The sequence below is a fragment of the Panthera tigris genome, chromosome A1 (genome assembly GCF_018350195.1).
Source record: "Panthera tigris isolate Pti1 chromosome A1, P.tigris_Pti1_mat1.1, whole genome shotgun sequence".
NCBI classification, from domain to species: Eukaryota; Metazoa; Chordata; class Mammalia; order Carnivora; family Felidae; genus Panthera; species Panthera tigris.
In genome coordinates, this window is record NC_056660.1 from 189,429,591 (window position 1) to 189,447,684 (window position 18,094).

Consider the following 18,094-nt stretch of genomic DNA (forward strand, 5'->3'; position numbering starts at 1 on the left):
GGCTGGGCCTATGGAATTAGAATCTGCATTTCAACCAAACTCCCAGGTGACTCCTACTCCCAAGGTGCGCAACTGAGCTTGAGAAGCCCTGGCCTAAATTATCCTCCTCAGACATCCAAGGGCTCTAGCAGCAGGCCACATCTTTCCAAGACAGATGGCCACCTGAGAAAGAAGAAGGCAGGTCTGTTTGTGCCAACAGCAAAAGTTGTATCAGGCATACTGTTAGCCAGAAAACAAGCAAGTAGCAAAACAGTGTGGACGGCAGATAGGTTCAAAAACCAAACAAAGAGCAATAATTATGAAAATATATTGTTGTGTACTGACAAATATTTGGGTGCAATACGCCCCAAGCTGGGAATAGCAAGCTGTCTGTGGGGCTGGATCAACGGGGCCTTTCACTTTTCGTATTATAGAGTACTCTTTGCCCTTTTATAAGAACGCTTGCTACTATTTCAGAAGCAAGAAAATGAGTAAGATAAACTTTTAAAAATAATGTACGGCAGATGGCAAAACCAATAACAGCATGGAAAACGAATCTGAAAAATACAGCGATGACTCACCTCACCCAGCAAGTGCTAAGAGTCCTAAACTCAGGGTCCAAATATCTGGGCTCAAATCTCAGCTTCCTCACTTGTTAGCCCTTCCCTTTGATCTTCAAGAAATCACTTAACCTAAAATTCTCCATTTAGTATCTGTTTAATGACAATGACAAAAATGACCTCTGAGAATTTTATGAGAATTCAGCGGAACTCTCTCTCTCTCTCTCTCGGTGATCTGTAAAGGGAGGTGAGAGTATTACTAGGAAAAAGTCTGGCAGTTTCTCAAAGAGTTAAATACAGAGTTACAATATGACTGCAATTCTATTCCTAGGTACACACAGTCAAGACAAATGAAAACATAGGTCCACACAGAAACTTTTTATTTTTTTACAGTTTATTTATTGTGTGTGTGTGTGTGTGTGTGTGTGTGTGTGTGTGAGAGAGAGAGAGAGAGAGAGAGAGAGAGAGAGAGAGAACATGCCAACAGGGGAGGAGTGCAGAGAGAGGGAGAGAGAGAATCCCAAGTAGGCTCCTCACTATCAGCAAAAAGCTTGACGTGGGGCTAGGTCCCACGACCATGAGATCATGACCTGAGCAGAAATCAAGAGTCAGACACTCAACCGACTGAGCCACCCAGGTGCTCCCATATCTACACAGAAACTTGCACACTTGTTCGTGGCAGCATTGTCCTAACCATCAAGAAGGCGCAACAACCCAAATGTCCATTCACCGATGCCTGGATAAATAAAACATGGAAATGTGGTACAGCCACACAAGGGAACAGTGTTTGTCTATAAACAGGAGTGAAGAGCCTATCCGTGCCACAGCACGGATCAACTCTGAAAACATCATGCCGGCCATAGAAGGCCACATGTGTCATGACCCGTTTAGATGAAATGCTCAGAACAGACAAATCCGTAGCAAGAGAAAGTAGAGTGGTGTTTGCCAGGGGCTGGGGAGAGACAGGAATTGGGAGAGACTGCTAATGGGCCTGGGGTTTCTTTTAGTGCTGCAGAAATTAAATGGTGGTGACAGTTATATGACATTGTGAATTTTACGCTATATGACGTTCACAAAAGAAATAAAGAAGTATTACTAGACCAGCTCTCTTGTAAATGTTCACACTGATATGAAAATGAACCTTTACTGATTTTTTTATTCCATGTATCGCATCTATTTCATAACATCTCCCTAGCGCAAGATCAGATTTAATTTGGAGTTTATTACTTACTGTAGTTTTGTTTTCAACAGCAAATGTCACTGACGAGTCATACTTTCAATTCTTAATTTGGAGAACTTTAAAAATCAATAACACGTTGTCCTTGAGACCGAAGAAAACCAAGATCAAGCCTGCGGGTCTGCTACTCTCTTGCTTCAGAACAGATGTCAAAAAAGGGAAATGACAGTAACACAGGGAACATGTATTTACTTATTAGAACCAAATTGCCCACCAGCAGGGTGAGGATTCCAACTTTCACTCACTGAGTGCTTTACTGAGCACCTGCAGGTCCCAGGCTCTGTGCTATGTGCTGGGAACAGGGCAGCAAACAAGGCTCCCTATGAATAGTTCAGGTGACCATCAACCAGACTTGTATGCCTGAGTACAGAGGTCAGGATGCTGTGGTAGAAAGAGCCCTAAGTGGGGCCTCAGGAGACTTAAGTTCTGGTCCTGGCTCTGCTTGGGCTCACCTTTTGCCTTGAAAATGGCACCGATCTCTCATTTACAGGTAAAGGGTTGGCCTAAATCACCTGGCTGCAATTAGTCACCTGGAGAACTTTGAAATCCTGATTCCCAGGTCATGCTCCACCAGAACTACATCATTATTCCCAGGGTAGGGGCCCAGGCACTGGTATTTTTTTTAATGCTCTCGAGGCAATTCCAGTGTGTAGTCCAGAAAAGGAAATTAGGATACAGAAAGAGATAGCATGCATGTGCACACAAAGAGAAACCCTAACCCAGGAAATCTCTGAACATTTTTGTCTCTGTGCCTTTGCTCATGCTGGTTCCATAACCTAGTGTGCCCTCCCTATCTCATCTCTCACAGAGAAACCTCTAACTATGTGGGACAGCAGAGTTGCATGGAAGGAGATCAGACTGGGAATCCTAAGTCTTGAATTCCAGTTTCAATCCTGTGATTTACTAGTTGCAGGATCATGAGCTTGTTAACTTCCCTAGGTCTGTTTTTTTCATCTCAAAAGTGAATATAAATGCTCCCTTTGCAAGTCATAGACTGTTATAAGGCTCCAGTGATACTATGTATGAGAATATCTTATACATTTTATTTATTTTTATTTTTTTTTATTTTTTTCAACGTTTTTTATTTATTTTTGGGACAGAGAGAGACAGAGCATGAACGGGGGAGGGGCAGAGAGAGAGGGAGACACAGAATCGGAAACAGGCTCCAGGCTCCGAGCCATCAGCCCAGAGCCTGACGCGGGGCTCGAACCCATGCGAGATCGTGACCTGGCTGAAGTCGGACGCTTAACCGACTGCGCCACCCAGGCGCCCCGCGAGAATATCTTATACATTTTAAATCACATGTATGGTTAACATATGTGTGTGTGCACTTTGTATGTGTGTGTGTGTGTGTGTGTGTGTGTGTGCATAGAGTATACAAGGCCTACTCAAAAGCCCCTTCGTTCATCAAGCTTTCTCTGACCCTCTCAAGGACCCTTCAAAAACAGAGAGGTTGGAACTTCTACCGTATCATTTACCTTTAACTTTGTGCATTTCTATTTGTCTACACAGACTAATCTAGAGCACAGGTTTGGTAGACAGACAGACATGCATTTGGCAATGTCACTTGTTAGTGGCAGGACCTTGAGTAAGTTACTTAACTTTTCTGAATTTTAGCTTTTCCTGTTTGTAAAATGGATATTGTAATAAAACTTGTCTCACAGAGTGGGGTGAGAACTAATTCAAACAGTGCATTTAAAATATCTGCAAAGAGAAGACATGAACAGACATTTCTCCAAAGAAGACATACAGATGGCCAACAGACACATGAAAAGATGCTCAACCTCATGGATCATCAAGGAAATGCAAATTAAAACCACAATGAGATATCACCTCACACCTGTCAGAATGGCTAAAATCAAAAACACAAGAAACAACAAGTGTTGGTGAAGATGTGAAGAAAAAGGAACCCTCATGGACTGTTGGTGGGAATGCAAACTGGTGCAGCCACTGTGGAAGACAAAATCAAAAAAAGAAATACTATATGATCCAGTAATCACACTGCTGGGTATTTTCCCAAAGAATATGAGGACAATAATTCCAAAGGATATATACACCTCTATAAATTTATTGCAGCATTATTTACAATAGCCAAAATATGGAAGCAACTTAAGTATCCATTGATAGATGAATGGATAAAAATGTGGCATGTGTACACACACACACAAACACACACACAAACACACACTGACAAGGAATATTATTCAGCCATAAAAAACAAAAAGGGGCACTTGGGTGGCTCAGTCGGTTGAGCATCCCACTCTCGATTTTGGCTCAGGTCATGATTCCAGGGTCATGGGATTGAGCCCCGTGTCAGGCTCCATGCTCAGTTTCAGATTCTCTCTCTCTCTCCCTGCTCTGTCCCTCCCTGGACTCATGCTCGCTCTCCCTCCCTCTCTCTCTAAAAACAAAATAAATCTTTAAAAAAAAAAAGAACAAAATCTTGCCATTTGTAATCTTGCCATGGATGGATCTAGGGAGAATACTACTAAGTAAAATAAGTCAGAGAAAAACAAATACCGTATGATTTCATTTATTTGTGGAATTTAAGAAATAAAACAAATGAACAAAGGAAAAAAAAGAGAGAAGCCAAAAAAGAGACTCGTAACTATAGAGAGCAAACTGATAGTTAGCAGAGAGGAGATGCCAAGGGGGGGGTGGGGGGTGGATGAAATAGGAGAAGGAGATTAAAAGCACACGTATGAGGAATGGTGGGTAATATGCGGAACTGCTGAATCACTACATTGTACACTTGAAACTAATATAACACCGTATGTTATCTACACTGGAATGTAAAAAAATGTAAATAAAATATCTGCACAGAAAGTGTTCAATAAATGGTAAACTTGTCTATATCCCACTTGCCTCATTGAGAATCAAGACTGGCCCCTCTCTGACCTTGCATATCCCCTCATTTAGCACAGTCTCTGCAGGTACCAGGTGCACAATATTTGTTGCACGAATGGGGCTGGGTATGGTCAGGCAAGACTTTTAGCATATAACTGATACAGTGAGAGAGGTCCACTGAGCTGCATGAGGATTCTGGAATTCTTCAAATTCTGGTGCTGTGTTAGAATAAAATCAATGAAAGCCCAAGAGGGAAGTGAGTGAGTGATCCCTCACAGATGGGTCACATATGGACCCATCAGACCATTGATGCCGCTTGTGAATGATTTAGGCCACCACCTTCCTTGAGTCAATAATATGTTATTCTACAGACACCATCTCTCTCTCTCTCTCTCTCTCTCTCTCTCTCTCTTTTGAGAAACCTTTTGCTTTGGTCAAGAGACAAACTGCCACACAGCCAGTAATCTATAAAGTATAAGGGGTAAGGCAAGATCTAATGATATGCTGATTCAAAAAGCTACAGAAGTTCAGGGATGGAGTGGGATCAAATTGGGCCCTCCTGTGAGTAGGATTTGCAGGGTTAGAAGACAGGGGAACATTGTGCCCCAGGCACTGGGAGGGGGTGGGGAAGCGCAGGGGAACAGGCTTCTGGAGAAGGGTCTGACTGAGGCAGGCAGCTCGCGGAATAGCTGAGCACTTGCCCCTCCTGTGCTGGCAGGGTCACAGCGACTTACCATGCTGGAATGGACCGTAGCCTGCTCAATGTACCTTGCAATTCCTGTGACAAATGCATTCCTGTCCTCAAAGTTTGTGTCAAAGTTAGCCTGTAGGAATTAGAGGAAGAAACATTTGTTGGTTGGAAAACAAGTCCAAGGCGGCTGGGTGTCCAGGGAACCCCACCGCCAAAAAATGCCACCAGACTCTGTGGAAACCTATCTCTACATCATGCTTTGATCTTCCCCTGAGAAAATCCAACTCTGACTCACACTGGGCAGGAGCTGGCTAAACAGGGCCCGGATCTGCTTCTTCCCATTGGTAGTTAACCAGATTCACCCAGCTGAGGCTTGGAAGCAAATGCTTAAACTACATAATCCTAAAGAGCTGTGAAAAGTTAAGATGCGCATTGTTTTCACCCAGCAGTTGCCAACATACTTACCTGAGGCTGCAGATACGTATGTACAAGGATAATAACTGCAACATTTCTTTTTTCTGATAGAAAAAACTGGAAACCATCCCAACATCCATTAACAGCAAAAGGCTAAATCAATAATAGTATATCTATACGATGCACTTATAAGTACTATGTGGTGGTTAAAAACAAAATGATAGCATTGTAGTACTGTTATGGAAAAGTATCCATAATAGATTTCAAGTTCAAAAAGCCAAACCACAGAGCAATTATCTACCGTATGGTTCCCTTTTGGTTAAAAACATCTAGATCTATACATAATACGTACTTATAAGTATAGTAAAAAGGACTGTGTGTGTGTATAGTCATAGAGGGAAATTTTTATTTGTTATACTTTTCTGTATTGCTTGTAATAAAAAGATATGCACATAATTAAAAATTTAACCTGGGTTAGAAGACGTGAACGAGCCAAGTTTGTAACTTGAACCTTTAGGAATGTGCTTGATAAAATCTAACTACTGAATGAAATTACAAATATATTATGCATTCATATTTAGTCTCATTTAGCAGCCCCAGAACTAGAAAAGGTCAAACACAGCTAAAAATTTTATATTAACTTGTTCTTTCCTAACGTGGCATACTCGCCCAACATGCCCAGACAAGGGGCTATTTGCAAGGCTCACTCTGGCTCCCCTGATGCCCTTCCAGTCACACCCTGGGGGGTTACGGTTTTGAACAATCTGATATAGTTTATCTCAAGCTCCCCTCTCTCAGGCAAAAGCAAACAATGGTGAGCGACTTCCCTGAGCCATTAGCTGCTGTGGGGAGCTGAAGAGCTCTTCTCACATACATGAAGGAAAAGTAATTACCCAGGCAGGCTCTAGAGGTTTCTAAATTGTAATATTTAATTCATGAGATCAGAGCTGCCGAAACCTTGGTTGATGCTGCAGCAAGAACAGCCGGGAAGGTATTTGGGGTCAGAGCAGATCAACAAGCCTTCCCTGGGGAGTTGAAATAGTCCTGGTATTCGTTTACTAGCTAATCTATTCCTCATACTCAGCTCCACCAGGGCACAAGGGACTCCATCAGCTCAGGACCTTTCACCTTCCAGATGCAGACCTCCGCCTTCCCTACGCCTTCAGGGCACACCCACCGAGGGGATCCGGAGTTCTGAACTCCCCGGTGCTCTGGGAGACTGACCTGGTACATGATGGAGGAAGGTGGCGGCTCGATGCATGGCTGCTGGTCGGGGAGGGGCAGCTCTTCCAGCAGGTCCACGTTGGACAGGGCATCTTCCAGGGTGACGTGGGTGGTCATGGCTGCAGTTTGTGTATTCTGCACTGAAGGAAAGGGAGAGAAGCTAGGGTGGAGAATGTCAGGAATGTCAGGGGTGCAGGGGTGTCAGGGGTGTCGGAGGTGAGAACAGTCTCACCCGGTTCAGCCTCCTTCCAAAAACAAAGGGGGTTTATTTACATGCATTGAGACCACTTCCACTTGCTACCTCTTCACAAGGTGCCTGCAACCCGTGCCTGATATTTGAGGATCTCTTTACAGTTTACAGGGTACTTTTTTATGTCTATTGTCTGGACTAAGCCTCACCACAACCCTCTGTGGTCAACATGGCAGGTGGTAAGGCAGCTGCGTGACTGATGAAGAAACAAGACTCAGAGCAACTATATGTAGCACCCACACAACCACGCTAAGGGCAAAGGGCCTCACATAGTGCCTGATGCTAGACGTGGGCCTTGGCCAGCCCCCAGCTCTGGTCTTCGGGAGGATTTGTATCCATTTCACTCCTAAATAACCACACAGCACAAATACCCATGAGGGAAACAGCCACGATTATCAACCTGAAACCAGGGCCTAGGTTTTACAAGCTCATTAAGCTGGGACTACAAGGATTCAGACTCCAGCAAATTTAACCTTACTTGCAAACACAAAGAGCCATGGTCTTCCTTGGCCTGGGGATGTTTTGTGAGGCACTCCAAACAAAAAGCCCTAAACGGACATTTCCGTGTCTTGGGCCCTGGCAGAGCTCACTGGCTTTGATGAGAGCTTCACAAGGCAGTGCAGCTGATGGGGATCTGAACAACAGTTACCCAACTCGAGCTAACTACTATTTTAAGAACTCAGCACCCAGCAAACAGAATACTCATTTTTTAAAAGCATACGTAAAACACTGATGAAAAAAAGATCATGACTTAGGCCATAAAATAGGTTCTCATGAGTTTCCCCAAACATGATGTCTTAGACGTCACATTCACTAAGTAGAGTGCAATACAATTAGAAATCGATAATGCAAATCATAGCCAAAAAACCTCCCATACCTATGATAATTTATAAAAACATACTTCCAGGCTACTCATACCTAAAAAGGAATTCAAATAGAACCATACAACATTTAGAATTGAGCATAAATAAATGCCTTAAATGCATTTAGTAGAAAATAAAACAGTGAAACTAAAAGAACCTAATTTTCACTCCAAAATCTAAAGAAAGAATAAAAATCAACCCAAAGAAATGAGAATGCCGGGACCGCTCATTACAAAAGCAGAAATAAAAGAAGCAAAGTACAGAGCAAACCAAAACTGAGTAGACCATATGAATAAAAGTCTAAAGACTGAGTTTACTAAGAAGATTCATATTAATAATGAGCTGACCCTTTAGCACACTTGAAAGGGAAAACAAAGAGAAAGCCCACTGTGTTGATAGGCCTGCAGCCCTCCCTTTCCCTCCCCAGTCCCAGACAAGTGTGAGTGGGGCTTAGTGGCTGGAAGTTCATTAGGAAATGAACTGTCCGAGACCAGGGCGGAAAGGACCACCCACATGACAGGGGGGGCGGTCCAGGGGCTGTGAGATGCTGACCAGCTGCAGAGTGTAACCAAAGGCGTGCTGCCCCACACTGGCGTCTCCTTCAGGCCCACAGCTGGGGGAGCAGGTCAGGGCTGAGCAGCTACACAAGCTTCCATTTCACTGAGTTTTCTAACACACCACCCTGCCGTGCAGGCTGGCAACAGCAAAGGCCACATCCAGTGAGGGCACAGGGAGCTCAGATGTGACTTCCCCTCTGTCCTCTGGAGGCGCTTGGCCTCATGAGGTTGGTTTCAGGTCCTCTCCATACTTACGCTTCTTCCTATTCTCTCCCCTGAATTCTAAGTGTGGCATCCACAGCAAACCATTTGCCAATCCACATGCAAAAAATTGTCTTCTTTCTTACATTAGTATTTTTTTTTTAGTTTATTTATTTTGAGAGAGAGAGAGCATGTGTGCCCACGAGAGCACGAGCAGGGGAGACGCAGGGAGAGAAGGAGAGAGAGAGAAATCCCAAGCAGACTATAGAGTAGAGAGTCCAGCATGGGGCTCAAGCTCACGAACCATGAGATCAAGGCCTGAGCTGAAATCTAGAGTCAGACGCTTAACCGACTAAGCCACCCAGGTGCCCCTCTTACATTAGTATTAAGTTCATTTTATAGGAGGGATTAGTAACTTTATAGAGCATAATGATCTACAAGTTCCAAAGCCCTAATAATTCTCTTCACTCAAATAATAATAATAATAATAATAATAATAATAATATTTCTTTAGCCCTTACACTCTGCCAAGCACTCCACTATTTGAATCTTGCATCAACCCTATAAAAGTAGGTGCTATGATTATTCCCATTTTACAGAAGAGTCAAAAGAAGCTCAGAATTTAAGTAATTTCACAAGGTCAAGTGCTGGTGAGTGTGGAGCTGGGGTTGGAACCCAGGTTTCTCCAGCTCCAGATTTTGTGCTGCCTTCCAAGCGCTCAGACTTAACATTGCAAGGCTACTCATCCTGATGAAGATCGATCTCACACCGGCCTCTGTGCTCGATCTTTTCAAACACTATGCCTCGATGGTTCTGGATTCTGCTTGTGCCAAAGAACCGAAGGAACAGCTTCTTAATAATAAAATGCCTGGGCTCCATTCCTAGGACCTGAAAGATGGTATTAAAAAAAAAAAATAGCCCTATCTTATAGTAAGAGAAGTCCAGACTACATGGAGATACCGTATCTCACTGACAGATTTGGCAAAACCCCGTAAGTCTGACGACATATACTTGTTGACATGTACTTCTGTAAAATGGCACAAGGAAGGAAATCTGGCAATATCTAACAAACTTATATGAGCATTTTATTCTTTGACCAGCAATCCCACTTCTAGGAAACTATCCCAAAGACACTTTGATAAAAGCGCAAAAAGGCATATGCACAAGGCTATTCACTGCAAAACTGCCTGTAATAGCAAAAGACTGGAAAATGAAAATGTCCCTCAACAGAAGACTGTCTGAACAGACTATGATACAGTCACACAGTGAGGTACTAGGCAACAGTAAAAGGAATGAGGAATCTATCTTACCCACAACTGTGGGGTCATCTCCAGGATATGGTGTATACAGTATACTGTCATTTATATAAGAAATCAGTGATGCATATACACACACAAATATTAAACAAACAAACAATGGAAGGATAAACCATCTGATTTTAAAAAGTGGCTACCTATGGGGAAGAGCGATAAGCAGGAACATGGTTAAGAAGTTGGGGATAGAGGCTAGAATTCTTTGAATATACCTTGTTTTGTAGATTTGACTGTGAAACCATATATTTTATATAATTTAAAATAAAATTTAAATTTAAAAAGCAACTGCCACCCCGCGCCAAAGTAAAATAAAACAAATGAAGGTATATTTATATTAGTTGTTGCCGTAACTATACAGAAAGGACCTATTCCAAGTGATTTTAAAAATTCAGAAATTTGAGCCTACATTTCTGGTAGGAGATACTCTAAAAACAATGAAGTGTTGTAAAAAATATCTCGAGCTTTTTTCCACTAATTATACTGGTGTGCTGTTGCAGTGAGAATGTCCGAATGCAGTGTGAGGTAAAATAAATTAGTAATTATGGAATGCTCTATCATCCCTGGTGGTGTTGAGAACTGGCATTCCTGATGTGAGAGAAAGAGATGTAAGACCACGTAAACCAAATAGTCCTGAATATGAATTCGAGGTTATCAATAAGAAGTCATCACGTGTTTTAACTTTAAATAGACATACATATGTCTGTCTGTATGTATGTGTATGTGTGTTTATTTCCTAGTTCTGTGCCCCAAAAAGACAAAGACACAATGACCAACCCATGAGCAATGAGCAAGTTGAGTGCCAGGCTGTGGTCTGCAAATACCATTTCCTGCTAAAAACATCAATGCTCCTTGGAGAAACAGCTCAGTCCAGGTCTGGGACAGGAAATGTGTAAGAAAGGCTTAGAACAAGTTGTCGCAGCAGAAAGCAAGGAAGCAGCTCTCTATCTATGCCTATGTCTGAGGGACCCAGGAGCCAACCTGAGGCAGCTTCTGCTGGCCGAGGATGGGACACTGTGCATCAGTTAGCATAACTCAATGCACCTGAAGCAGTGTCAAATATGTCTAAATCCATGAGATCCTAAAGATACCTAATAACATCTTGGTTTTTATTACTTTGTTATTGTTGGAAGATGCCAGTGAACCAAACTTTGTGTTGAAAGTAGGTAAATAAAAGGAAAAAGGCAAGTATTTAATGTGCTTTTCCTATACAAACCGACCACTGGATAACCAAATTGCAGCCCCTAAAATGGAGAGAGGCACTGATTGATCATCAACTGCTAACATCACTAAATTAAAAGACAATGAGACATTAGGTGCCTCCTGACGGAAAACCATACCATCATCTTATGAAAAACGCTGGACCCAAAGTGAAACTCTGGAGTCTAATCAAGCCTTTGACACTCATTCACAAGAAATGTATAGGACAGAAAAACATCTTAGAATATCACTACATTGATATATCACCACAGTGACATAAATAGTAAAATACAATCTATGGGAAACTCTGCAGGACAAATGACTCAGTGTCTTCAGCAAATAAATTCCATGGGGGGAAAAAAAGACATGGAAGGGAAGCTATAGCCCATTATCAGACTATCGCAGTGTGTCTGTCACCTTATTTGGATCCTCTTTCAAACAATCCACCATAAGAAAACCATTTCTGAGGGAATTAGAAAATTTACTAGTAACTGGGCATCTGATAACATTAAGGAAATAGTGTTATTATTTTTGAGATATAACATCAAGGTTGTATTTGAAAAGAGTTATCGCCTAGAAATGCCTACTAAAATACGGATAAAATGATACAGGGGTTTGCTTCCAAATAATACTAGAGGAGGAGGACGTGAGTAACAACAGAAGAAACAAAACTGGCCATGAGTGAATAATTGGTAATGCTATGTGATGCTTACACAGGGATTTATGATATTTTTGTATCCAATTTTACAGAAGTTTGAAATTTTTCGCGGAAACTTCAGGCTCAGTGTATATACACTACCAGCTCTCATCCATCGTCTCTTCTTTCACCTTCCCTGACTCCTACTTGCCATGGTCTTTCCCTTCGTCTTTCTCATGCAACCTGCATTTCTTCTGGACTTTTCACAGGCTTCACAATAACTCACCTACCAGAATAATCCCTAAGGCTTTCCCTTTAACACAGTAAGATGCCTGCACTTCCCTTGAAGAGAATCAGCAAATGACCAGCCTACAAGCCAGTGAATTAGGAGTCTTTATTTCAGTTAATGCAACCTTTCTTTTCTCCTTCTAAATGAAACTTCTGTACTGGATTCCTGGGTTTGTTTGCAGATCATTCACTGTCCAAGGGAGGAGGAAATCAGACATTTTCTTTTAAATGTTTATTATTTTTGAGAGAAAGAGAGCGAGCACGAGTCTGGGAGGGACAGAGAGAGAGGGAGACAGATTGTGAAGCAGGTTTCAGGCTCTGAGCTGTCAACACACAGCCCGATGTGGGGCTTGAACCCATGAACCGTGAGATCATGACCTGACCTGAAGTTGGACGCTCAACCCACTGAACCAGCCAGGCACCCCGGAAATCAGACATTTTTAACTCAACCGCTATAAGTCACTGCCAACTCCATCCACATCAGTCAGAAAGAAAAAAACATTCTTGAGGTGCCTGGGTGGCTCAGTCGGTGGAACATCCAACTTCAGCTCAGGTCATGATCCCAAAGTTTGTGAGTTTGAGCTCCATGTCAGGGTCTGTGCTGACAGCCAGGAGCTTAAGCTTGCTTCAGATTCTGTGTCTCCCTCTCTCTCTCTCTCTCTCTCTCTTCCCCTCCCCGGCTCATGCCCTGACTCTTTCTCTCAAAAATAAATAAACATTAAAAAAAAAAAAAGAAAGAGGAAACATTCTGGAAATTTTAACATGTATACGTGAAAATAAGTACTTGTTTTCTGGCTCAAGTGTCCTGCCTATTATGCAATCTTCTAAGTGAGAATAATTCTTCATAGTCAGTCAATGAACATGTGACTCTTTTGCTACTTTGGAAGAGAAATTAATAAAAATACTTAAAAATTAACTGCGTTCTGGGAGCATCACTTACCACACACAGCTACCACCTCCCAGGGTGGGGTATTCATGGCAGATTTAAACTCAGCATCTTTCTAACAAGCTCAAACACAGTGGCCTGGTTTCACCGAGAAGTAAGAACACTGGTCTCACGGGCCATCTGCTTCTGAGAAGGGCTTTGGGGGCACCAGGGCTGGGATGACCGATGGACGCCGGGCAGGAGGGGTGGGCGAAGGCCGAGTGGGTGCCAGGAGAACCTGGCTTTGGGAATGCAGGTTCTGACTAACCACACCCTAAACCCTGCTACTCTGTAAGCGAAAGAGTTGCACTGTCATTTTCTATTTGACTTTCTGGAAGGGAAAGGAAAACATAGGAAGATATTTTTACTGAAGCGGAATACCAGGCTAAGTATAGCAGTTGCGCTTGAGCTGCGGGTTCAAATCCATCATCTGCCATTTACTAGCTATATGACCATAAGCATATTACTTAACCTCTCAAGCCTCGGTTTCCTTACCTGTAAAAGGGTGATACTTAACAACAGTCCCTGCCCTCAGTGACTTACTCTGAGGGTTATATAACATTACAGGATGTGGAATGCTGCCCAAAGCAGGCACAGAGTAAATGTCAGCAGGTGGGTGGCCTCTTTTTAAACAGAGTGAATGGATGGATCAAATTTTGCAACAATTCTGTAAGAAAAGAGGGCATTATTATTATCTCCACTCCCAACATCGCAACTCTATAGGTCTTTCATACTGATTTCCTCAGTCACAACTACCCTGCAGTTTCGAGAGGACAGGTGTTGCTTTTGCTGTTTTTCTAAGGAGGGCCCGGTGTTACTGAGAAGTGAAAACGGTCTTTCAAGGTCATGTGGTCAGCTGGTGGCTGAGCTAGAGCAGAAAGGGGATATCTTGACTCCCAGTTCTGTGCCCTTTCTTCTAGACCACACCTACTTTTGTGCCTTTATAAAAGGCATACCAAGGACTTTCCTTTGGCTGCAGTTTGGCTGCTTTTTCTCTGCTCAAGAAGAACAAGATTCTGCCAACCCAGAAAGATTAGGGAACTGTCACCTTTGGGTCTCATAAATATCAAAAGGCCAGGAAATATTTTCCCTGAAAATCTATCCAGTTAGAAAGCAAACAACACAGGGGTGCCTGGGTGGCTCAGTCAGTTGAGTGTCCGACTTCAGCTCAGGTCATGATCTCGCAGTCTGTGAGTTCCAGCCCCACATCGGGCTCTGCACTGACAGCTCAGAGCCTGGAGCCTGCTCTGGATTCTGTGTCTCCCTCTCTCTCTGCCCTTCCCCCACTCACGCTCTGTCTCTCTCCCTCTCTCAAAAATAAATAAACATTAAAAAAATTTTTAAAAAAAGAAAGCAAACAATACATAATTTCAAAGAATTATAAATATATGTATATTTATATTTAGATATTATATAAGTAAATATGTAAATAAATATAAAAATATAAAAAGGAGGCTTAGACTGTCCCCCTTAAAAAATATATTCTTGAGCAGCATTTCACGGAGCAAGGAAAAATTCAAAGAAGGAATCTGGAGTGTAGCCTGCTCTTCCATCATGAGTGTATGCTAAGTGTGTTGGGGACTGGGTGGGGCACCCAAGTTTGCTGTGACAGGATGTGGCTCCACAGGTCAGTATTTCCCCTGCGGCTGAGACCCTTTCACAGGCCAGAGTCAGCTTCTTCACAGGTGTGGGGGCCAAGCAGGGACACAATCACCTGTGCACACTTTACAGGATTTCCATAGATGGCACCAAAATGGACTGTGTGGCTTATCCTGAACAGGCTGGAAGGGAAGAGTTTTAGAAGAACACTGCACTTATCCAGTGGTCAAACCTTGTGGCTCCAACCCCCGTCACAGCACTTTTAGTGTATTGCCTGTGGATAAAATAAAGCCATGAGCGAGGCCACAATGCTGAGAGCAAGAAGCCTCACAGTGGTAGAGGGAAGGGAGAGGCAGAGCTATGCAGGATGGGGCGGGACCACACAGGTGTGGGAATCTGGGCCACATACAGAAGCAAAACTCTCTCTATATACTTTTTAAATTTTTTTAAATGTTTATTTTTGACAGAGACAGAGACAGAATGCAAGTGGGTTAGGGGCAGAGAGAGAGAGAGAGAGAGACAGACAGAATCCAAAGCAGGCTCCAAGCTCTGAGCTGTCAGCACAGAGCCTGATGCGGGGCTGGAACTCACGAGCTGTGAGATCATGACCTGAGCGGAAGTTGGTCACTGAACCGACTGAGTCACCCAGGCGCCCCAGAACTCTATATATTTCAATAGCCTATAGAAGCATCATCAATATCACAGTACACAGAAGTCACCAAATACCTCATACACTGCCAGAATGATCCTAGTGCTGGAGGAGACTGAAAGGAATGGTTACCTCCTTAAGGGGCCTTTCTGACTCTCCTACCCCCTATCGGAATTCACTTTCTCCTTTGGCCCTCATTAAACCCAGCGTGTCCCTACTTTCAGGGCATCCATAATGCTTTATTACACATTTTATCACATTTTCTCTCCTTGCCCTAAATGAAAAATTCCCCGAGGGCAGGAGCTGTGTCTAACTCACACCCAGCTTCCCAGTACAGTATGAAGCACACCCTTGCAGCTACATAAAGATTTATTCAATGAGTAGATTGGCCATTGAGCCCAAAACATCAAGAATTGCATTGCTATGTCCAAGATACCAGGATTTTAAAAGCGGGGGAGCAGAAAAAGGAATATAAATAGGAAAAAAAAACCTGTTTATATTTTAGAAAGAACTCCATTTTGATGGTTCAAATATTTAACATTTGAGCACTTAAAGTGAAAAGCTTCAATATTTTGTAAACACTTATCTATGAAATTAACTCTCTTCCTTCTATCACCATATGACCTTGATTTCACTCACCCTTCAAGGTCTCTCCCTCTACCACATGATTGTTCCTTCCTTCCCTGGAACTCCCAGGACTTCTTAAGCGTTGGTGAGGCGGTGAAATCCGAACCCTCATACATTGCTGGTAGGAATATAAACTAGTGCAGCACTTGGGAAACAGTGTGGCAGTTCCTCAAATTTTAAAACCTAGAGTAGCCATGTGACCCAACAATTCCACTCCTAGGTACATCAGCAGTACCTCCCTTGTGATGCTTTCTGCCTGAGAAGGGTCACGAGTACAGATACTTCCTCTTCCCATGTCAGGGCAACTGTTACTAATTGATAATGTCTTTATTTCTCAGAGTTCACAGGCAGCCTCAGAATCCTTCTCATGAAATACAGAACTCCAGGGGGCCAGTAGCAACCAATCTGTGTTCACCCATGAGAGAAAACATATATGCCCTCCCTAGGGTGGAATGATGCATGCATGTGTAAGCTTCATGAGGTTAGAGACCATTTCTCACCCATCTCTGAAAACCTCAGAGACCTTAGCAGAGTGCTGAAGACAGATTAAGCACTGAGGAATTATGGGATGAGAGAATGCATGAGCATACCTGAATCCCCTGACAACATTGGCAAAATGACATGACCTGAATTGGCCATATCTTCATTTCTAGTTTTCCCATTCCTTCTCCTTCCCTACTGATAACACAGATAATTTAAATGGAATATGCAGTCATGCCCTATATAAGCCTGTACAATTATTTACTTAATATTTTTTTAAAAAGACTTTTCACTTTTACTCTATATATTAGAAGGAAGCTCATATTACAACCACTAATAGAGAACCAGTACCACTTGCCATAAACAGAGGGAAACTAAAAACAATGAAAACAACGGATGTCATCTGGAAATCATCTCATGTCCAGCATCGATAACGTTCGTGAGAGGTGGTTTATCACGTGAGAGTGGGATGGTGAACTGGTTAGAATCCTGTCTGCCACTATTGGCTGTGTGATTTTGGGAAGATGACAGCACATTTCTGAGCCTCATCTTCTTCACCTCTGATACGAGGAATAATAACAGTTCCTACCTCATAGACTTTGAAAAACAAAAGCACAATAATCCATGTAAACAGCTTGGTAAGGTAGAGAGTGCTCAATAAAAGTTTCCCAACAAAACCAAATCCAGCAACATAGAAAAAAGATTATGTATCATGACAAAGTGAGACTTATCCCAGGAATGGAAGACTGGTTTAACACCAACATCCCCAAATCAATTAATGTGGGGCACCTGGGTGGCTCCGTCGGTTAAATGTCGGACTTCGGCTCAGGTCATGATCTCACAGTCCGTGGGTTCCAGCCCTCCATTGGGCTCTGTGCTGTCAGCTCAAAACCTGGAACCTGCTTCAGATTCTGTGTCTCTCTCTGCCCCTCCCCCGCTCACGCTGTGTGTGTGTGTGTGTGTGTCACTCTCTCTCAAAAATGAATAAACATTTAAAAAATAAATTAATGTGATAAGCCATATCATGGAATAAAGGACAAGTCCCACAGGATCACCTCAGTACATGCAGAAAAAGCATTTGACAAAAATCTCATACTCTTTCACAACAAAAACATTCAACAGACTAGGAACAGAAGGGAACTTCCTCAACGAGATAACGGACAGCTCAAAAAATCCCATGGCTAATATCAGACTTAATGGTAAAAGACTGAATACTTTCCCCCCGAAAATTAGGAAGAAGACAAGGATGTCTACTCTCTCCATTTCTATTTAACATTGTACTAGAGGTCCTAGCCAGGGTAATTTGGCAAATTCTACATACAAAATCCACTAAAAAACGATTACAATGAATAAACATGTTCAGCAAGGTTGCGAGATACAGGATCAACACACAAACATCAATTATATCTCTATACATTAGCAATGCACAATCAAAAAAGTGAAATAAAAAATAATTCTATTTACAACAGCATCAAAAATAATATAATATTTAGGAATAACTTTAGCAAAATAGAAGTGTAAAATGTATACTCTGAAAACTGTAAAACATTGTCACA

General features: G+C 42.5%; 1 protein-coding gene across 6 annotated transcripts in view; it reads right to left on the reverse strand.

Annotated features, from left to right (window-relative positions):
- The window catches only part of CYFIP2 (cytoplasmic FMR1 interacting protein 2), a 129,096-nt gene that overhangs the window by 101,118 nt on the left and 9,884 nt on the right, over nucleotides 1-18,094 (reverse strand). For 2 of the 6 annotated variants that reach the window (XM_042993698.1, XM_042993705.1), the window contains exons 2-3: nucleotides 6,953-7,092; nucleotides 5,358-5,447 (exon numbers count right to left, since the gene is read on the reverse strand). In XM_042993698.1, coding sequence (XP_042849632.1) covers nucleotides 5,358-5,447; nucleotides 6,953-7,069 — 207 coding nt within the window. In that variant the 5' untranslated portion in view covers nucleotides 7,070-7,092. Of the gene's footprint in view, nucleotides 1-5,357; nucleotides 5,448-6,952; nucleotides 7,093-13,678; nucleotides 13,699-16,070; nucleotides 17,316-18,094 lie in introns of those variants that run through there. The other 4 variants (XM_042993694.1, XM_042993702.1, XM_042993696.1 and 1 more) reach the window with 4 other exon arrangements.